The sequence below is a fragment of the Rhamphochromis longiceps genome, linkage group LG17 (assembly GCF_057381845.1).
Source record: "Rhamphochromis longiceps isolate RC_006_pf linkage group LG17, R_longiceps_female_GT1.1, whole genome shotgun sequence".
In the NCBI taxonomy this organism is placed as follows: Eukaryota; Metazoa; Chordata; class Actinopteri; order Cichliformes; family Cichlidae; genus Rhamphochromis; species Rhamphochromis longiceps.
Window position 1 is genome coordinate 20,154,964 of NC_140573.1, and position 23,295 is coordinate 20,178,258.

A 23,295-nucleotide genomic window follows, 5' to 3' on the forward strand; every position below is an offset into this window, starting at 1 on the left:
TTACTGCTCCAACACAGAGAGAGGCTTAAACAAAACTAAGGTTTGAGGTTGTGTCAAGCTTGGATTTTCTGTCTCCAACAGACCAAAAGCCAATTTTTAATTAATGTCAAACATTTAATGATAATGAGATATGTAGCCCAAATGGCTACAGTTGACAGAGGACTGCTAAAGACATCAAAAACATGTAAAAACTGTATAAAAATAAAGTTATTATTACTTTGATACACCAAAATAACATACTCACTAGATACACCAAAATAACATACTCACTAAATAACATAATTTACAACAGCACATCGATGTGATGACTGCACCATATTTCACATTTTTGGTATAAAGCAATATATCACACAACAGGGAACATGTCACTGCTAGACAAGGTTAACTAGATGGAGTGTAAACTCTGAGACCGAGCAGCACTAATTTCGTATTTGTGGCATCAGGAATGGCTTGTATTTTTTGACCCTGTTTTAGAAAGCCAAACTAAAATGGTAACACTCATTTTAGAGAAGACCACTGTTGTCCTTTGCTACAGTCTGTTCATTTGAACTATGAATCATGCGAAGTTACCAAAGACCTTAAATAAAAATATAGAGCTTGAAGTAGCTATATCAAATCCCCTTCAGTTAGGCAGGGTTCAAACTGCTGGGGGGATAGTGGGGGGGATTTCTAGGCAAAAGCTAAAATATGATTTTTTTTGTTTTGTTTCTTTACACTCCCTGTGCTCTTCAGCAATCACAACCTGATTTAATTATAGATCAAATATAGGGCTGTTCGATATAACGATATATATTGGATGACAATATAAAAACATCTATCATTTCATTTTATACTATCGTTTGTTTCGTGGTGTCACAAAATAAACTGTTTAAGGCAATATTTTTTCGTCATTTTGATGGTCACTGTAGTGGCTATATTAATTTCTTAAAGTTCTCTCTTTCTCTTATATTTAATATAACCACACTACGGACGGACAAGCGCCTGTTTAATGCGTTGTCGTTAGCAACAAAACCATTGCGTGTCCGCTTGTTTATTTTCCACATAAACCTTTCATAATAAAGCTCAAGATCCTGTTTAGACTTTTCAAAATAAACTGAATCGCGTGAAAGAGTATGCAGAGTATTTACGGATGAGAAGCAAAAAAAGAGCCGTCAGGTGTTAAAAAATAAACCTTAGACTCAAACATTAGAACAGGCTTTTCCCCGCAGCACGCCGTGTAATAAATACTTACAAAGAAAACGGCGGCCGTTACAACTTATGTCTAAAAATGTATAGTTTCATTCAGCATTAAAACACTCTACTCCAGTTACACGACGCCCAGCTGGAAACACTTCACGCAAGTCGAGCTGCCCGAGATTCGAAGAGTTTATAGAAAATGTTAAATTTTTGTGATTTATATCGTTATCGGGACGATAGATGTCTTATATCGGGATATGAGATTTTGGTCATATCGCACAGCCCTAATCAAAGTTTTGACTTTTAATTTAACAATTAAAAACACTACTTGTGAGATACCTTGCAAGCCACCATTTTCCATTTCCCTATGTATTTTCATTTGTTTATTTATTTATTTATTTAATGTATTATTCATTGGTCTTTTTAAGTGTTAACATAAAGGTGATAAAGAAAAAAAAATTATTTCTTTTGCATTGTAAGTTACAGCTACCATATTACCCAGACTTAGCATTGCTGCCAGAACCTCTCTGGAGCTGTACTTGATGAATATTACATAAACAACTGTTAACACCACTATACAAGCTTCGCTTAGCAGCAGAATATTAGATTTAATTGGTTTAACAAAAATACTGTATTAGGATAATGCACTACTAGTTATAGCATGAGTTAAGTGGTTAGTATATATTTATCAACATTAAAGCAATAAAACTACTGGAGCTATAATTAGCCACTAATTGCTTTGCTGTACTACAAGAACTATAGCTTAGCAGAAGATTAGCATCAATCTGCTTTGTTAGCTTTTAGCATGTTGTTAAAGGTAGCCCCATTTGGGACCTCAGCAAAAGCTGGGAAACTTACAGAAACAAGAATGTAAAAGTTGCTGTTACCCCATGGGCAACCGTTGATAAAATAATTTATTTGTTAGCTGTTTATCCATTAGCTTACAAGCTTACATAACTACCAATGTCAGTTGTTAATGTATCTGAACCTAGCATTAGCCCTATTGATGTCAATCTAGTTTGTGTGTTTGGCATCTCTGAGAAGTTTGATGTGCAATAGTTTAATAAGTCAATGAGATTGTGAAAAAATATGAAAAAAGAAAACCCACCAATAAATAACAGGTTAAAAAAAAAAAGGAGCATTTGAACCTTGTCTTAGCCTAAGTGTAGGAAGTGCACTGTGACTAAATCAGAGAGTAATGAATAGCATGCTGAGGTCACAAACAGGTAAGTGTTGGTTCAACAGTACTAGAATAGTTTAACCAATGGTGCAGCTAACAGTCATTTTTCAGTAGCCATTTTTATAAAAACACCACATTACAAAATAATGAAAATGCTAGAAGACATAAACACAACAGTGTTATTGAACAATGTACCATCAGTTTCAGTAAATTGAAGTTGTTAAGTCTCCATGACAAAAGAGACATTATGGGAGAGTCTGGTTAGTTAAAACTCGATCCAACAATCGGTTGGTTAAGTGAAATGGGCGGGTCCACAGAGTTTGATGAAAAAGAAAAGATGAAAAGATACATTCCATTCTTAATAATTTGCCTTTCCCTTTTCCTTGAGCAGATTCTTCCCAGAACAGTCCTGCTTGGTTGTCCATGCTGTCCATCAAATTCCAAGGCCTCCTCCAGAATTTCCCAGACTTCCCAAACCACAGTTCACACCCGCAGAGGACTGTTTTAGCACACTTCCAGGTTAAACTTGTACCTTCGTCAGGTGGATAAACCTCACTGGCCAGTTTCTGCACATAGACGGGCTTCATATAGGCTCAAGGCATGATGGACAAACTCATACTGTTCACCTGTCTGGATCATGCCTCCTCTACATAACGGAAGAGAGAGACAGAGTTAGGAATGAGAAGCAAAACTATTTGTTTAAAACATGCAATAGGGATGAATTTAGTGCTGGCAATAAACCATAACACACCATCTGACTCTAAAGTGCAGACAAAGTCAAATTTGCAATTTATGTATCTTATGTCACTTAACAAGGCTGGGCGACATGTTACAAATCTCCAAAACAACTCCTGATGAACTCAACAAATCAAAGTCATATTCGTCCAATCATTCAAACTTTGTTATGATTACTAATAATTTAATTTAAATTAATATGTATTGGATACATGTTTAAAAAAGGTCCTCAATGAGCGCTTTAGCAACCACAAAGAGGACAAAAAAACAACAACAACTAAACACTGAACATAATCATCAATGGCAAGGAAAAAAGCGACCACACAGAAAGAAAACTGCCAAAACCAGTTTAAACAATCAATGCAACACAAAACAACTGCAGGACACCTTAAATTTCCACAAATGAGGGGGGGAAAAAATAAAAAAATAAATGTCCAGATACACATAATATACACAATTGTAAACAAAAACAACCAGAAAGAGATAAAAAAAAAAAAAAAAATGACCACAAACTAAAACAAGACTATCACCAAAAGGTCTGAAACAACTGCAAGGACACACTCAATGCCTTCAAAGGGAAACCAAGAGACCACAGAGACTTAAAATGACCACAAAGACAAGCGAGGCAGCTTCAGAGTTTATGCAAAAACCATGTTTCTCAGCGACTAATGGTACTTTCTTACAAGAGCCAGTTAGAGGTTTAAATGTCAGCTTTTTAACACCCTTTAGATTGTTTTAATCATGGAAGTGAGGACCTGCAGGTCATCAGTAAAAACCTGCAGGAGTACACGTGTGTTACCTGTCGGCTCGGAGCTGGCAGGTGATGCCCAGTACATCCACCACTCCTTCCAGCTGTAGCTGCCGGCAGCCCATCGTCGTGGCGATGAAGCATCCCGTTCGCCCAATCCCAGCACTGCGATCAAACGAGCAGGGTGTCATTTCATAATTATATAGTAGTAACAGAACTGTCACGCTGTCGGTCAGTCTGTCAGTACCTGCAGTGGACTATAACTGGTCCCACGTTGGTGGCGGCCCGTCTGTCCGTCTCTACGTCAGTCATGAGCTGCAGCAGCGGCAGTGCTGAGACCGGGGTTTTGTGGTCAGGCCACGATGTGTACCAGTAATGCTGCACAGAGCGGGTTTGGTTCCCACACTGCATACATGAAAACATACATGACATATTAGTCCTGATTCTCAGCTCTGATGAGAACACGTTCCCTGCTGTGCAACGTGTACCTTGAGCGTGAGGCTGCGAGTGGTGTAGTGTTCGCACTCTCTGATGCTGTTCACCAACACTTCAACCTTCCCATAGATGCCTCTTTTCTCCGGCCAGTACAGAACACACTTCTACAGAGGCAAGCACAAAGACGGCATTCATTAACTTCAGCTCACCTTTCACTCCTGCTGAGCACTTTCCAGATCACTCCATTTTTGTTGCTATACACTCAGCGCCTACAACACTTAAAATCTACCCTGGCATTAAGAAGACGCTCTTTCTTCCACAGTCTTTGCTTTTTAGACTCTTACCTCGTTCTTCTCCTTCAGTTTGGTTATCATGACAATAACTGGTGACTCCTCTTGCCAGGCCATTTGCCAGAAGTCATTCACCGTGTTCACCATAGGACCCTGAGTGGCGATGTATGCCTTATCGTCCCCCAAGTAACCCTGCAGAATGAACCAATCACACAGCAGGGTCAGCATCATTCACAGAATGATGAATGTATTCCTCCACCAGGGTCTATCAGCAGCAGTAGACAAAATATACCGGGATTTCCCAAAACTTCATGAAGACGTGCAAAGAAAGAACCTGTTACATTTTGGAATACATAAATAAAATAAAAACGTAGAAAAACCCATTTGTCTGCATTTAAACCATTTTTACACAAAGAAAAACGGCAAGAAAATGTTAGAACTGTAGATTAGTCTAAAGAACCTGAAAAACATCATTAACTTGGTTATTCAGCTGATCCATTCGCTCGTATTCACTGTTAAACAGCAGGTTAAATCTTTCATGCCTGTATATGAGCTAGTTTAATTGAACAGTGATTCAGTGTTCTCTCGCTGGCATGGCCTTTAAGGCATTTGTGAATAAAAACTTGTTTTATTTCAGGGTGCTCCTCATGCTGTCGGTTTTTAACCGACATAACTGATAACTGGATCAGGATGTGGCTAGTTCCAAACTAGCTTGAGCTAAATGTGTGCAGAGAGCAAAAAACGGTGCATTAATGACTCCAGGTGACATAACAAAAACAAACAGTAAGACCGTGCCAAACTGAACTTCAAAAACATATTTCATTTCTAAGCTTCAAATTAAAAAAAAAAAAAAAAGTGCTGTGTTTCATTTCATAATCGCTGTTATTTTCATGTAATTGAAGTGCTTACTTATTCTGGATGAATAAGATTTTTGGTGCGTGTGCGTGTGCGTGCGTGTAGTAGGACAAAGAAATTAAACAGCCTCGGTTGTCTCATGAGGTCCGCCGCTTTAAACTGTTTCAGTGGTGTTTCCTGACAGGAAGACAGTCTATTGTGTGGAAGTCTGAGAGCGACATTACAGACTTCTACAGGCAAATACTTTCACTGTGTAGGTCGACGAGGAGCCAGAAGAAAAAGAAAAGGCTGTTTACATTCCAGATGAGTGATAATGACAGCCTTCTTGCTGTTTTTTCTAAGGTTTAGAGAAGATTTAACAAAACAAATGTCATCATTAACTGGACTGAAAAGTTTTTCAAAACCTGAGTAAGTACGAAAATGTCTCCCAGATTAAACACAGCAGCTGAGAGCTAGAACAAAAAACAGGAAATACAAGTAAGCCAGGCAAAAATAAATAAATAATACTCAGAGTACAATTTGTTGTTATGCAACTGATCTACAGACAGAACATGAAAATACAGATGAGTCGATCAAAACAACACAAACAGCAAAGAAAACACAATAAGCTAATTGTCTGGAAAATAATGAATAGAATTTTTTTTTCAGAATAGAAAAAGGAAAATAAATGAAAACAACAAGTATGTTAAGTATTAGTTCATAAATCGATTGCTTGGACTGCAGGACAGTTTGTGCCGTTACCCACCCGTATGTAGTTAGCATTGATGTAGGTGCTCAGCAGGTCGTTGGAGCTCTTTGACTTTAGGATCACTCTGGAATGAGGGTCTAGGAAACATACCAAGGACAGGAGATGAGGACACAAGGAAAGGTACAAAGGAGAAAACTAACGAGAATAGTTTAAATTAAGCTCAAAAACATTCTGAGGAAAAGTATCACTTTTAATCAGCACCTGAATTTTGAAACTCATGTCTCAAAGTTTACCCAGTCTTGTTTTCTTTATCTGAGAAATATTGTGTAAATCAAACTTTTACTGTCAGTCAATCATCTTAAACTTTTAGTACACACTTTAATTTTCTCTAATCTTGATTATTGCAATTCACTTTTCATATGTGTCACTTCTAACACCTTATCAATGCAGCTGACCTCTCCAATCACCTAACCAGGGTCATCTAACAGTCCCTCGCTATCATATTAAAACCAGAGGTGACCGTGCTTTTAAACTGTAGCTCCCAAACTGTGGAACCGCCTTCTTCAGACTATAAGGTCATCTGACTCTGTTATTTGTTTGAAATGTCTGCTGAAAACTTATTTTTAGGTAAAAGCTGAGGCTTCAATGTAGTCCTAAACAAGCCAATATATGATGACAGTGGATATCTACCTATAACATCTAGGGTTGGTAGAGTCCTATTGCAGGTTATGTTTTAACGTTTGGAGCACATTTAAGAACAACACAGAATGTGGAACAGAGGAAAGTCTGATTGACAGCAGCTCTAGGTGAGCATTCCTTTCTCTTGATTGGTCGGAAGGAAGGAACAGTGCTGTATTGATAACCCCACCCTCCTCCCAAAGCACGGCTACACAAACCAAAAAGTAAGTGTGTGTGTGTGTGTGTGTGTTACATAATGTCTTAATCAGGATAAGTTCCTGGCCGACAGTGTGAGAACAAACTGTGCTCAGAGGAAAATGTATTGTTCCGTCTGCTCATGGGGAAGAGGGAGGTGCGATAATAGCTGTCCTTGCGGTTGTTGGCCTTTGACACTAAGTCCCGCCTACATAATAAAACAACTTCCTGGTTCATCAGGAAATCAGAGACTGGGATTGTTTTGGAAGTATTTCTAACTCCATAGCAACACTGAGAATACTCACTGGGCAATATGGTCTTATATCTGTTCTTGGTCCCATGATTCGGAATATCCAGCTCCTTGGGATCTATGAAGTTCATTGGGATTTCCTGAGATTTTAGGAAGACAAGTTTCAATTTTATGGCACATTTCTTACCCAGATTAAAACACAATGCACTTTACATGAGTATTATTTCAACTTGACTTGGTTAGTTAATGATCTTTGTAAATGAAGAAAATGCAATGCCTTTCTCTTCTCATTGCAAGAAACTGCTGCTGATTTTCTCACATAGAGCTCTAAAATCCATTATAAAGCTGTTCCAGCTATGAACTTGAGGGCATTATGAAAGACTGCATCACTGCATGTAAATCAGCCCTTCAACATTTCAGTGTGTCCCATCAAAAACCCAACCAAAGCATGAAATTCGGGCTCACAGCGAACTCTGCGTGCAGCCTGTGGATGTTGTTAATGATGTCGCGCAGCTGCTGTCGGGTGAGCGGCCGGCCAGCCGACAGCAGGTACTCCCTGGCCACTGCCTCCCTGGGGGTTACCACGGCGACGTTAAGGGGCTCCACAGTGCCGAGAGCAGACATGTCCAAAACCAGGGAGACATTAGAGCCACGTCTGCAGAGGAAGGATGGGAGGGAAGAGGCAAAGACAGCTTTTGTTAAAAAATGGAAGGGCTGATCACGCGAACGAGTTCCCTTCCTTCCTACATTTTTATTGCACTTCTCTGGTTTGCTGGTTGAGTTTCAGTTTGGCTTGGTCAATTTTAAGGTTTTTCCTGACTCAGAGTTTGCAATTTGATAAACAAAAATCCCCCTTAATGCTTCAGACAATAATTTAACACAAAGAAAAACCAAAACTGGTTGAAAATAATTTTTGTTTACTTTATTTTACAACAGCAGTGATTTAACCTCGGCTCTTACTAAAAACTCTGTTTGGTCTGACAAACTCTTGCTTTCATAAGGAGACAACGCTCTTCCAGCTGATAACAAACCACCGAACCCAACATCAAAGAAGTTGTCGTGTTCAAAATGGTTTGCTCCATCTGACAAATCACTCACTTTAAAAGCTCAGTCTCATTCCTCCTGTACATCTTCAAACCAAAAATTCTGTTTTAAAATAATTAACTGCTGTTCACCGTCATCATGACTCCACACAATCTGGTTTTACGTATGTAGGGGAAACCACCGCCAACCTCAGCAGGGTATATGGTTCAAAGAAGGATTCATTCCCTTCTGGGGCTCAAACCCGGTCACAGACAGTCTGTTTGATGAATTGTTACCTTCAAATTATAACAAAAATATAGTCAATTATTTTACGTTCAGGGAATCTGATCTGTCTGGTGACTGACCATTTGCCAATTACAAAGTAATGCAATGACAGATTCCTGCAGTCTTGCTAATCAACAGCTAGCTAACAAATGTTATCTTATTCGCTAACATTCAAGTCAAGTGCCAAGAGAGCTCTGAATTATACATTGGGGAAACCAAACAACTTCTGCTTAAGCAGATGGCACAACAGGATTCAGAAGTCAATTATTACAAGATGAGGATGTGCACATGGTGGACTGGAAGGAGCACTGGGTTGACTGGGCTGACAAGGACGCCCATTTTTATGAAAAGGGGACATCTCTGAACCAATGAGGGGACCTAATGGTCACAGCAGCCAAAAAAGCTGGGGTGCAGCCATCTCCCTCACAGTTTGCATGGTAATTGCTTATGAAATGGCACTTGTGGCTCATGGTTAGGCACTGGAGCTGGTTTCAGTTGTTATGCGGCTTTATGGTTTATAATGTAGGGAAACCTGCAGTCAGCTGACTGAAAAAGTTACTTTGATGAGTGATGAAATATTTCTTCCTGGATGAATATGCAGCATCCAGATGAACAGACAAACATCCACCTATTGACATGAAAGTCTGGTTTTATAAGACTCATTAAAACATGATTTTTCAATAATTCATGATAATTTTATGAATATTTTCAATTCAAACTGGAACTTTTCATACTTTGTGTACTTTGGTTTTACTTGCACATCTCTGGTTGTTGCCTCCTTGATATTAATTACATGCTGCATGCATTCTTCTGTCTAAAACATGGGGTGCTGCCATCCCGTCCAGTGCAGACATATCTGGCTAAATAACCAATGCATTTTACATTATTCAAGAATCTCGTGATAATCCCTAAATAAACAAAGGAAATTCTTTATTGACAGCAGATTAATAACCAACACAAACTTCATGTTGAAAGACCAGAACTGCTGAGCTGAACTCGGACATTTTCTGTGTCACAAAAGTGTCGGAACAAAAGGCCGAGAGGTACAGAAGACAAGGTGTGCTTTGATGGGGTTCATGTGGGTGGACTCTCTTCGTCTGACTACGTGTCAGCCAGTTTCCTCTCCAGGATGCTGCTACTTCCAGTTTGTCTGATTGGCGATTGGCTGCCATCCAGAGTGGACAACGCACACACAGACACACAAGTGAGACACAGACACCGAGAAAAACATCCTGTTCTCACTCAGAGCCCGAAATCTTCCTTCCTTTTCTTACCTTAAGGAACACTGTACGTTTAATTACCTCGCTCTGATGTAACCAGAACAAAATGGCCTCCGAGGTCTGAGTGTGATTTAGCGGAAGACTTAGGAGCAGCAGATAAAGCCCTAAGTGCTCAACGTCAAGCCGAGGCGCACAAAGATGTTTTCTTTTCAGTTATGAAACTACTTAAGGGGGGAAATGAGCCTCAGCCAAGTTTGAAGGCGACAGCAACTGTATGAAAATGTAAGTCGGCGTTCTCTCAACACGTCTGACTTAGAAAAATGAGGTCAAACTAATTTACTCAACCAAATCCAAGCATCTCACAACTAAATGCGTCTTATGTCACTAATGTGCCGAAGGGTGACTTTTTAAGCCAAAAACATCATCATATTACTGAAACGATATGATGATAAAAACCTACAAAGATGTGAGATAAACTTTAGGCACACCTGCCAATGTTTGCCAAGCTTTTACTCTTTTAAGGTTTGTATTAAGATATTTATGATATCTAACAAAGGGACAAATTGTTGAAAAGAGTGAGTCAGTTTAAGTAAGTGTACACGTTATATGGCACAGGTTGGGAACACAAGAAGACCAAAACTTCACCAGGACTACGGATTCACAATCCTACCACTTTAAATTTATTAGTAATCTGATAATTCAAAGGTAAGGTGGCAAATTCTTTCCACTCGAGGCGATTCATGTTAAACGCCTGTCCACACAGAAAGTGATTTAGTTGTTGGAGAACGCTTCGAGCTGTTGGTTATCCGCTAGCAGGGATGCCACGCTCCTGCTGAGGAGGTAATCAGCAGGACTCTTTGATCCCACTCAGAGTTGATAAATTCTGTAATTCGGGATCCACCAACTTCACCTCCACAGCAATTAGTTTGTTTACAAGGCTCAGAGTTTCAGATACTTCCCATCAGACAGGCCAAAGAATCTGATTTAGTGGAGAAGAAACCAGTAAAACTCCAGAGCCTACTTCTGCCTTGCCAAATATATTGCACTCCACTCGGGAGAGAAGTCTGCATTATGAAGCTGGAGGTCATTAATCACAGCTTTGTCAGCCAGAAGAATCTCCACTGCAAGCTGAAAATGACTTTATTAGGTCTAAGGAAAGAAAACATCAGAGTTTGGGTTAAAGACGCCCTGTATAATCAGGAACTAGCCCTTTATCAACTCCATCAGACGCAGACAGCTCCTGGAGCGAGGTCTCAGCGCACACACAGGATGGACTGAGGGGACAAAGAGGGGTCGTTTTAAACTTTCAACTCGAGACCAAGAATAAAAATGCGTTCATAAGAATCAGTTTATGACTGTGGAAACCTGAACTAACAATACACACCTCACAGCTCCAAGCCTGAGACAAGTGTGGAAGTGTGTCCGACGGGACCCCTCTATTCATATAAACACCAGCCTAAGGACCTGCTGAGTCCTCTCTGATAGATATGAACACACACTCTGCAGACTGATTACAGAGGAAACTTACGTGACTGTCTAAATGCAAGCCTTCGGTACTGATAAACAGGCAGACAATATATTAAAAGGGAAAGCTGAACCCTTCACCCCTATAGTGAGGGGGATCTCCTGGCTCCGCTCTGCGGTGCCCTGCAAAGCCACTTGTACCCTTAGAAGGAAGGGTTGCTGCAAATCACTTTTATCCTACGACAACATTTCTATCCTGATGGGAGCGGTCTCTTCCAGAATGATAACGCTTCTCTCCAAAGGCTACAAGGGCTCACTGAGTGGTTTGAGGAGGCTGGACATGATGCGAATCAAACACTATGGCCTTTAAAGTCAACAGATCTTAATCCAATTCAATCCCAAATTTAACATCACAGCTATAGAGCAGCTAACACCATCAAAAGCAACAGCTTACAAAAGTGTTTGCATTTTATAATCAGGAAATAGACGGTACCCAGCTTCAAAGAGGTTTTTCTTCTTTTTGCACTGTTTGTGTCGAACTTGCCAAACACATTTCTCGTGCTTCCAAGTCTTTAGTAACAGCGAGAGTAAATGTTAAGACTCCATGAAATGAGACTGAAAAAAATAAACTAATCATGGATTTAATGTTTCCACCACACTTTCCACCTTGTGTAAGCACATCTGTTCAAAGGCTCATTGCGCACGTACACAGCTCAACACCTGCCTGCTCCAACAATCACAGGTTAGAGGTTACGCTACTCCACACACCCACCCACCCACCCACACACACACACACACACGGAGCGCGTTCTTCCTCTCACAAACACTGAGTGCTCATTAGATACATTTCCATCTGAATATTAAAAATAAATAAATAAATAACATACAGGCTTCATTGCCATTTGAAATTCAGTAGCTTTTTGATCTTACAATATTTTATAATTAAAAAATTCCCATTTTAATTCATCCAGATTCTTGATGCTTTTACATAAGACTGTAGATATGTGTGCTACCACACAGCTGAAACTGTACTGAACCTCTACTGGGCGCACGTCAGTGTGACCGGGTCCTACAGTTACTAGTCTGGTTTTATTTAAGGTGATGTCTTTTTCAGGGACAGGCTCTCTTTTTTCAGTCCAAACCACATTCAGCACAACAGAAGAGTTCAGGTCTTAAAGTGTGATGTTCATGTTTGGTACCGGTGTTTTTTCAACATGACAATCCAGAAGAAATTCTTACCTTTCTTGAAGTCCTGCAGCTGGTTTCATCCTGAAGGGGGAGGGGCAGGGCTTCAGCTCGTTATTGGATGTAACTGGGGTCACGCTGGGTGGGGGTGTGTGGTTGTTGCTACCAATAATTGGTACAGGTGTGGGGGCGGGGCTATGAGGAAAAAATAGAGCAAATTAAGCCTAGACTGATTAAAAACTATCAAAGCAGCAAGCTGTGGAGCTTCATAAGATCATTCCCATTATGAACATCTGCAGATGTTATGCAGCTGAGAAGTCCCGACTTTTAATCAGATTATCACTTTATTAAAACTCAAACAGAAACTACCAAAGCATCATGGGAAAAAGTCTGTGGCTAAATAAAATAACCTTGGCAGGGGGACGACAGGTGGACCGAGGCGATGGCAGGCTGTGATTGGCTGTCGCTGGGGAATGGGTGTGGCTACAGCAGGCAGGAGCTCAGCTTGGACCATGCTTCCTGAAACGATCACCTGAAACACACACACACTCGTTAAGTTGCATTCCTGAGCTAACCTGGCTGTTATAAGCTGGGCATACACTGCAATTTTTTCAGTCATGTTATTCAGCTCGGGTTCGTCAGTCACGATGCGTGGTCTCACACTATACAGCACAATGCTCTGATGCGACCGGAGTGCTCACACTATGCGTCCATAACATGAAGCTTATAACACAAAATCTGTCTCTTGGTCTCCCTCTGTCTCACACACACACACACACACACACACACACACTTTGCTAAATTGCTAAAGAAAAACATTGATCAGGCAGCTGCAACTCAGCAGTAATGTCCATCCAACTCTTTTCACGGTTGGTGCAGTCGTGATAAATTTGTGAGGCCAGACCGAAAAGGCTCGGATGAGCTTGCCAAAGATCTACAAGTTGTGCTTTCATCGCTTGTGTCCAGATCACACGCTGCACTGCCGTGCTGCTCTGTCTTCCTGCTTCCATTTCTGTTTGCGAGTGCGCATTGTGAGAGGCTGCATTGACATCCTCACGAGTGCCGACAGGATTTCAACCAGGTTTGATTTTCTTGCGACCCTGCAATTGTTGATCGGGAGTTGGTCGTGAGGTGTTAATCACTTCTCATCACCCCATGTATACTACACGATGTACGACACACGATAAAGGCGAAACTCGGGCCGATCCCCAAAACGGTCGCACGACTGAAAAATCCACTCAAAATGGACCAAAAATCGCACAGTGTATGCCCAGCATTAGACAAGCAGTGGGAGTGTGGTGGTGACCTTGGTGCCCTTTGACCTCTGGGTGGGGTCTGGAGGTACTGTCGGGGTTAGATGGAGGTCAGGGGGTGGAGCTTTCAGCTGTCTGTCAGAAACCTGCACCTTCTCTTTCATTCGGTACAAAACCTGGAGGGAAAAAAGAAAGAAAGATCGAGGTCGTTGCTGCAGAGCGTGAAGGATGGAGCTCGTTCAGATCAGGAACCTGAAAATGTTCTGATCCCAGATGTGAACATCCAGGATTTGCATGCTGGAAAAAAACAAAAAAAAACAACAGGAACCTTCTAGAAAAAAAAATACACTTAAGGATAAATGATGATGTCATTTATTGTTTTTTTTTTAACATTGCATTTTTAGTCTCTTCTATTTTGTTTTTAGGAGTAATTTTTTTTGTTTTACCTTCCTGTGGGCCATAATTATTTTATCAAGTTTTCCACTGACTTTTTTCTATGTCTTCTATCAGCTGTATTTAATAACTTCTTGCTTTGTGCTGGTTGACTGATTTTCTTATATATTCTCTGTTTACTGTGTTTAATTTATTTTATATAGTTTCTTACATCTATATATTTTTTTTATATTCTTTATTATATTAATATTATTTTTTTAAATATATATTTGGGTTGACTTGTGTATTTCCTTCTCATTATTTTTTATTTTCTATTTATTGTATTCAAATGCTGTTTTATTTCCCCCACTCTATTTCTTTTTCAAATACTGGAAAGTGACATTTGTATTCTTAGATTTTTAATATATTACAGTTTTATTCTATTTTATCATCCTTTTATGTTATTCTTATTTTAATGTATTTATTGCTTTGTTTCTTTTGAGGGTTCACTGGTGAGTTTCTGCTTGAAGAGCAACAAAATTTGTCCAGAGGAAAAACAATTTACTTCTTTCTTTTTTGTTTTTAAATATAATATTTTAACAGGTTTTCATTCCGTTTTTGTTCTGTTTTTGGTCTGTTTGTTGGATCTGACATAAATCTGCTAAACCTGTGAATATTGGAACATTGTAGAAAAGGAAGAGGAGAAAAAAGGGAATATAAGGCCGAGGCATGCAGAGGTTTGTGTGTGCAGGTGCTCCTTCATGTGGACAAGATGTGACGTGCAACTTTTAAATATTAGTGACTATTTTGTGTTTGCTTTAAAAATTATTTGTTGTTCATATGCATATGATTATGTGATTTTATTTGTTTCTTCTTTCTATTTGGGGTTCATTAATATTTTTTTGTCATTCTAAAAAGATTTATTTATTTACATTTGTTTTTTATAACTTTTTATTTTCTTTTTGTATTTTGGGGAGTGACTTTGTAATCTTATTTAATGTTTTTATTAAGGTTTGTTTGTCTCTTTTGTTTGTAATTTTTTCAGATTTTTATTATTTCTAAGAATGAATTATTCATGAATTTGTTTTCTTTCTTTCTTCTTGGAGAATTCATTTATTTACTTTGAAGGCTTCATATGTTCTTCAGTAACTCTCTGACCTAATTACATGTAAGTCAAAGTGCTTGAAGGAGTTCTTGTTAACTGGTTGATTGGATTTACTGATGTGGCAGCTGAGGATTGTGAACCCAGATTTGAACCCAACATCGACTAATTAGATTAGCAAATCTTCTATCTTCTTTCACTGTGGGATATAGGACAGGTTTTTATGCTAACTTTATACACATTAGTGAGTGAGTGTCCAGTCTTGCATATTTACAAAAAACAAACAAACAAACAAAAAACAAAAACAAAAAACACACATTTACCATCAAGCAGGTGATGACGATGACGAATACAGTGAAGAAGAGGACGACAGCATAAAAGCTTTCTCTGCTCCACACGTGGTCCCTCTGCTCGCCCTGAAGGACGTTTTTCTACAGAGGAAACGAAATTTAAAATCCAGTTTGTGATCATCTGTTCAGGATTTGCTTTATGACCTCCTCACGGTCTGTGTTAGGCTGTGAAGGTGGGAGGCAGATCTGAAGACGTTCAGTCCATCATGATCTAATATTTCCCAACAGGCCTGCATCTGTCAGCTCGTACTTCCTGAGAATATCTGATTTCAAAAAATTTCCACAAAATTATTGAAGCTATTCGTCCAGAATATGTGAACACAGTTTTTGTTCTTCACAGTGATTTTACAGCCTTAAGCTGCATTTATACTTGACCTTTACTTTAAAGTTTATTAGATTTACAGACTCTGGTTTTGTTTTGTTTATTTTTGGTAGCACGTTTTCCAAAACAGTGGCTCCAAATTTTTTGCACAGTACTTTAAAGATCACCATAAAGAAGATATTATAGGAGCTGCCATTCAGTCAGAGATTAATAACCTCTGACTGAATGTTGTCACTGCAGTCAGAAGTCTGAGAGCATTCAATATTCAAAAACAGATTTTTGGTGGATTACTCCTTTAACGCAGCCTGATTGTGGGCATCTGCTTCTCACTGACACCTGTGGGAAGTTTCTGATTTGTTGCTGTAATATCGCCACAGAAGAAGAACTGTGTTAGTCACAGCTGCGACTGTGAGTGATAATATTAACTTAACGTATAAAGCTGCTCCGCTCCTCATCTGGCTGATCGATGGCGCTTTAATAGTTCTATTAAACTTTCAAGAGCGGCGCTCTGCCCTCTAATAATCTCAATCCATCCTCCCTGCCTGTCTCCATGGCAACTAATGGGGATGCTTAACAAGAAACACACACCTCAGTGGAGACCTCGGTGATGCCAAAGTGTCCCAGGTGGCGATGAAGCACCCTGACGTTCAGTGATTGGATGACCTCCTCGGCGGGGCGGGGCTCGGAGATCCCCAGCCTATCGGAGGACACAAACAGCTCGATGCCATTCTTCTTCTCCTGTAAGAGATGTCTGTCAGTCAGGCAGTCAAGTGAACAGCGGGTGAGCAGCGGGTGATCGACTGGCATCTTACATTCAGCTGGTTGATGTGGACGTGCCCCACAGGAACGCCCAGCGCTGCCGCTACACCCTCCCGAAACCACCGAAGAAGACTGACGTTCAGCCTTCTCACATCCACAGCCAGGTACTGAGAGAGAGAGAGAGAGAGAGAGAGAGAGAGAGAGAGAGAGAGAGAGAGAGAGAGAGAGAGAGAGAGAGAGAGAGAGAGAGAGAGAGAGAGAGAGAGAGAGAGAGAGAGAGAGAGAGAGAGAGAGAGAGAGACCTCAGCAATCACAGACCGCCTAAACCGGACCCATTTGTGTCGTTTAATGCAATCATCTCACCCAAAAAAAAACAAATAAAACCCCCCAAAAAAACAAAAAACACAACAACAACAACAACAACAAACATAGCTGCCCTGCGCTTAGATGCATAATTATTGTACCAACAAACCATCTGAAGAATCTAGTTTTGGTGAGTAAAATTCTAGAAACTGTAAAACTATATTTTATGGACGCATTTGCCCGATAACCCCAAAAGTCATAGCAGCCAAAAAAAAACTCTACTGATGCAGCCGTGCTAGGATATTAAATCTAGCCAAAAATATCAAACAGCAAATATCAAAAAAGTCATGCAAAAAACAAAAATGCCAACACTGGAGCTTTACAGCGAGTCCACGACCAGTCCAAGGCCTGAAGCCTGTCGATTACATACTGTAACCCCAGGTTCTGAGAACACTGGTGCAGCCGTCTAATACAAAGAGACCAAAAACATGTCATGACAGTTTTGCACTGATGGGAGGACACCGTGAAGCAGATGGGAAAGTTATGCTGATCTGAACTTTGATGCAGTATGATGGACGGGACTATGAATGCGAGAACAGGACATTATTAGCTGAAGGCGGTCACCGACACGAGCTGAAAAACACCTGCAGACATCACCTGATTATACAGCGCACCGTTTTCGTGATGTTTTCAGATTTGAAATTATTGCATCGTGAATGTGTGTTTAAAGGGGAGAAACAGAGTATTCAGCCAGTCGTGCTTTACTGTACTCTCTTTTTATCCTTGGTCTGGCCAAAATAACAAAAATAATAATAAAAAGCAAAAAAAAAGCAAAAAAATGAATGACAGCTCTGAACTGAAGATCAGTCCCGACTCCGACAAATAAAACTGGAAAAGAAAACCTAAATAATCACCATGCTGGATCTCCTGCCTCTCCTTAGGAGGAGAGACTTTTGTTCTTTGGCTTCATCACCAAACAGATCAAATCATCCCTCCATCGCCCATCCTGTTATTTTATCTCTCTGTGCTCTCACCCTCCTCCTCCGGTTTGGCTCTTCTGGTTTTCCCAAAAGCTGCTCAGCTTCCAGAAAAAGTGATATGACAGACGCTAATGAGTCACTGAAGTTTACTGCAATCTGTGTGCAGAGAGAGCCAACAGGAAGTGCTTCTTTGGATGAAGACTGACGAGTACACAGACAAAGAGCTGTTTGGTTTAAGTCTCTCATTTCAAAGTAAACTTTATATTTAAGGGAAGTGAAGGTTCAGATGTATTGACTTTAAATCCACTTATCAAATCCAAATCCTCCCAGATCCCTCAATGATCATCTCCAGTTGTAATCATTTGCAAACATTACAGATAGATGCAGTTGGCTCAGTTAACAGCAGTTTATAGACCTGAGCTACTTCAGTAGGGACGGTGGGGCCAGCGGGGGCTTTGTGTGCTGTGGATCAATTTGACTATGCGGGCAAAAGAAATACTGCTGTCCTTGTCATCTCACACCTGTGCTGAGACACTACAGAGAGTGACAAGCTGAACACACTCATAAGTGCTGCCGCTGCCCTAACATCACACTGTGCGTGCTTGTGTATGTGTGTGCATGTGCTTGCTTGTATGTGCATGCGTGTGTGTGCATGCTTGTGTGTATGTGTGCACGTGTGTGTGCGTGCGCGTGTGTGTGTGCGTGTACGTGTGTGTGCGTGCGCGTGTGTGTGTGCGTGTGTATGTGTGCGCGTGTGTGTGCGTGCGTATGTGTGCACGTGTGTGTGCGTGCGTGTGTATGTGTGCACGTGTGTGTGCGTGCGTGTGTGTGTGCGCGTGTGTGTGCGCATGCTTGTGTGTGCGCGCCCGTGTGCATGCTTGTGTGTGTGCGCCCGTGTGCATGCTTGTGTGTGTGCGCCCGTGTGCATGCTTGTGTGTGCGCGCATGTGGGAGGTTGTTTACTAATGGCTAAAACAACCTGTTCTGCTGCCACTTAATTCAATATGAGGAACAAAAAGCAGAGGCACACAGCTGATATTATTATCCAACTGCGTCTGGTTGCAGCTCGTTCTGTTAAACAAACATCTCGAGAGACACAAAAACACAAACGCGTAACCCACTACTGCAGAACTGGACGCCACTAACCAACCGATGTCTGCTCTATAAAGGTGAGCAAACTGAAAAATACCAAAAAAAATGCTCAAATTAAAGCAGTTTGTTGAGAAACTCATTTAACTTTCACCAACTGACAAACCAAACCAGATGTTTAGTCATAGATGATAAAGAAAATGAGAAACCTACGAAGCTCGAGTCACCACAAAACAGAGAATCAACGATACAAAACAAACCTCTTTGTTTAAAAAATGTCAAAGAAACCATCATGTTTATGCCTCAGAAATCAGCTTCACCTGCTGACAAACCAAAGTACTCAGTTTTCTGACGTGAACAGCTACACAAAATGAAAAGTCTCAGATTTAAGATGTTTAAACTTCTTCAGTAATCAAAATAAAATGTTTCTCTGAACAGTTTGCTGAGACTTAGCTTCACAGGCTGAAAATCTCAAAACTCTTACTGGCTCAAATAACCAGAAAAAGAAAAAGAAGATAAAGATGAATCTTCAAAATTGTAAGTTTTGATATTAACAAATTAAAAAGTTCTCAATAAGAACCACTTCATTTTCCTCAGTGCTTTAAAATGCCTGGAATGGTCACCCAGTGAACTAAATACCTTCAGATTATTAACAAACTGTTTCAATGTGAAGAATGACTCATCAGCTGAGTGAAAGTTAAACAGAGAAACTGTCAAATACAGAAAGAAGCTCACCGAAGTTCATCCTCAGAAGCAGCTGCAGTCTTAAATGGATGTCAGTGAAAGAGGAAAAAACAAACAAACAAACAAGCAAACCACCAACAACACCTACACAACCTTACCGAGCAAACATGCAAACATTGTTGATCCTCGCCGACTGCCACAGGAAGCTTTTCACTGAATGAACAGACACATACACAGAGGCAGGCGATGCGCCTAGCAGTCAGGGCTCAGGGACTTTTTGCTCCAATTCCTGATCTTGTCATTCCCTGATCTCTCATTGGCTTAGAGGAAGAGAGAGCTCAACCTGCTACCTGATTGGCCGTTGTCCCAGTAATGCCATTATCCCGCTGTGCTTCCTGTCGAGATCAGGTGCTATTTCTGTCCCCCCACCACCCACACACACACACACACACACACACACACACACACACACACACACACACACGTTAATAACAGCTAATATCCTCCGGTCAGGTGGGAAGGGAATCCAATTTGGTTCAATGAGAAAAATCGGAAAGAGGGGGAGGCTAAAGTAGTGCAGATAAATAATAAAAACATAAAAATATTTAAGAGTTGGAGTAAAGTAAAATTACACACTTTGCAGAATCATATACTGTACATCTTATTAGTGGATCTGATGTGATACATAAAGAATCAATTATTATTAATTATATAAAATAATCATGATGTGAATCAATAAAGAGAATGATTGGTTGCTGCCCTATAAATAAGTAGGTTACCATTTCATTAAACAAATGGTTTATCATTAAGTGGCAACCTCAATGCACGTAGAATTACGAAATTATCGAAAAACTGCAGTTCCCCCAATGTCCACCAGAGGCTTGAGCAGTGAAATATATGGAAGCCTGTTTCCGCCACTTAAAAAAAAAAAAAAAAAAAAAATCATATAAATACACACACACACACACACACACACACACACTGAAATTTTGAGTTATCCTTCTTGAAATTTCGATTGATTAACTCACAATTTTGTTTTATTAACTCGAAATTTTGAGAACAATAAACTCAAAAGTTCGAGTTAGCTCTGCCAATCAGTAACCTACATGGAATGTCCACTCAAAACCGGTTCACAACAAAATTGGCGCTTTCGAGAGTACGTTTGCTGCTATGTGATTCAGCTACACAAGGATTTCATCATTTGTGAAGCCACGCTGAAAATAATCAGCAACTTGTGCATTCATGACTGGCTGTAATACTGGTAGCTTAGCTGTAGCATTTGTTTTCTTACCGTATTGGTCCATTTGATTGACCTTTGTTGTTATTATTTATTTTATTTTATTTACAGATGGGACAGACATGACTGGGGGATAGGAAAGGCAGAAAGAAAGATGAAGGAAAAGAAAAACAGAGGGGAAGAGGGACAGTGAGAAAGGGCACTTAAAAAGAGAAAGCGAGAGAAAAAAAAAAGAAACAAAATCTCCTGGATCACTTGTTGAGAGAAAAAGACGAGAAAACTAGCAAAAAAAAAGAGAGCAACATAATAAACACAACATCATCGCATTAATCTAGCTAAGTGTAAACAGCAGTAAATACTAAATATTGAATGCTGTGGTGCAGCACGCAGGACTGACAGCGCACAATGTGCTTTGAGGTAGCAGCCAAGAAAGGTGTAGTTTATGTCTATGGACAGTGAACACCCGTGCGCAAACCTGTGTGGATCAGCGCGCTTGTATTCAAAAGGTTTCCCCATGTAAAGGTCTGCTAGAGGGTGTAGGGAGCCATAGCCCCGTCCCCCAGGGCATGAAGCAGGCATGGAGGAGATTCAGGCCCCAGACATCCAGAGGCCCCAGAGTGCGAGAGCCCAAGGAGGACCACCGGAGGGGCATCTGTGCCACCCTCCTGGGAAGAGCTGAGGAGAGCCCCAGACGAGGGGTCACCCAGCAGCCACGGAGCAGAAGCTAGAGGGGACTGCACTGGCGTGCCCGTCGGCTCTGCCGGCAGCCAGCTGTGCCAGAGTGAACCGAGCTGCAGGCCCAGAGGCCGGAGGCCCGAGGGCCCCCTACGCCCCGGAAGAGGCCTGACCGAGCAACAGGCGCCAGGCCCTGCCAAGTAGCTACCGGGAGTGAGCTGATACATACCTGAGTGGATGTAGCTGCTAGCTGTATGCTAGGCTTCAGCTCAGCTAACTGGAATCCCTGTACTAGACCTGTGGATTGCATTTGTACTGTTGGAGCCCTTTTATTTGCGATTATCTGATCAATAATATGGCTGCTGGGCAGCAAATCGTAGTAACAGACCATCGACACAGTATAGCCAACCTAGCATGAGCCAACTACTCCTCCAAATGTGGTACTTCTGGTTCCAGTAACAAGGTGTAGTCTTGGTCACAGTGTCTACGTTTATCTGAGCCTTTCCGGAGGTTCATCACAGGGAGTTTTTGCTTCTCACTGTTGCCAAGTGCTTGTTTATGGGGGGTTGATTTTGGGGGCTTTCCTCTGCATTATGGTAGGGTCTTTACTAGTGGTGCAACGGATCAAAAAAATCTCACGGTTCGGATCAGATCACGGTTTTAAGTCACAGATCGGATCAATTTTCGGATCAGCAAAGAAAAGAAAAAAAATACAAAATTTTAACATTGACTTATTAACTTATTTAAGTACTTTTTGCCTATTAAAAATATTAAAATCAAGACTCATTCCACAGAATTATATAAAAACAAATTAAGGTGCAATATAGGGCAGTACAGGGCTTTGTATCTACCACTGCGCTGTGATATAATGAGCGGTCACGGTCACGTGGCTTTCCGTTGCCCTGGAGGTCGACCCATTTGTAGTTGGGCAACAGAAGATGCCTGGGACAGTTCAGCCATAACTTATAACTTATACATAACTTTTCCTGCTCATGCATGCCTGGGTACAATCTTGTCACTAAAGTGGATGCGCAACGGGATATGGGGCTAAGCACGTTCATCATAGTTTAAACCCCTTGTTTTGCACAAGGGAATACGGCCTCCCATCTGCAGCTAAACACCCCAGTAGCTTTTGTAATAGCTTTAGCCCGGTAGGATTGGGCAGCAAAGGGCTGCTTAAATGCCACAAACTCCTCTGCTCCTCCACTTGGACCGCTATCGCTGGCTATAACTATCGCTTGACAGACTGACCACATGCACCATACACATACTTTTTTTTTTTTTTTCTTCTTTTTCGAATCTTCGGATCACGTCGAACCGTGGAGTGGGATCGGTTCGGATTACGGATCAACTGTGATCCGTTGCACCACTAGTCTTTACCTTACAGTATAAAACATCATGGAGCAAATGTTGGCATTATGAAAATAAAACTCAACTGAGCTGAAATGCATATAACTCTTCTGCATATGGATAACGTTGCCTTGCCGGGTGACAAATTAAAGGAAAAACCAACAGAAAGGGTTGAGTACAAAGGTCAGGCCAAGAATGGTGGGTATTTAACAGAAATATGCAATATCATTAATAACAGAGATAACAAAACAATAATCCAAGTGGAGAATTAATTTTGACTGCTTGACATCGCCTAATTACTCAGACTGATACGACTTCAGTCAGAGCTGGTAATATTTTCTGTACCGTGAATTTAATCACATTATGAGTTTTTTCTTTAAATAACCGTCTCGGTGTGGAATCTGCCTCAGTCT

At 40.7% G+C, this 23,295-nt stretch overlaps 1 protein-coding gene across 1 annotated transcript in view; it reads right to left on the bottom strand.

Annotated features, from left to right (window-relative positions):
- Positions 1–296: 296 nt before the first annotated feature.
- The window catches only part of LOC146649618 (receptor-type tyrosine-protein phosphatase R-like), a 40,930-nt gene continuing 17,931 nt past the window's right edge, over positions 297–23,295 (bottom strand). Inside the window, exons 3-16 of the mRNA XM_085387735.1 lie at positions 16,619–16,732; positions 16,395–16,544; positions 15,458–15,565; positions 13,714–13,836; positions 12,818–12,939; positions 12,462–12,602; positions 7,696–7,885; positions 7,286–7,370; positions 6,165–6,244; positions 4,619–4,756; positions 4,328–4,438; positions 4,087–4,244; positions 3,891–4,004; positions 297–3,002 (exon numbers count right to left, since the gene is read on the bottom strand). Of these exons, the coding sequence (XP_085243861.1) occupies positions 2,909–3,002; positions 3,891–4,004; positions 4,087–4,244; positions 4,328–4,438; positions 4,619–4,756; positions 6,165–6,244; positions 7,286–7,370; positions 7,696–7,885; positions 12,462–12,602; positions 12,818–12,939; positions 13,714–13,836; positions 15,458–15,565; positions 16,395–16,544; positions 16,619–16,732 (1,728 nt within the window). The 3' untranslated portion in view covers positions 297–2,908. The remainder of the gene's footprint in view (positions 3,003–3,890; positions 4,005–4,086; positions 4,245–4,327; positions 4,439–4,618; positions 4,757–6,164; positions 6,245–7,285; positions 7,371–7,695; positions 7,886–12,461; positions 12,603–12,817; positions 12,940–13,713; positions 13,837–15,457; positions 15,566–16,394; positions 16,545–16,618; positions 16,733–23,295) is intronic.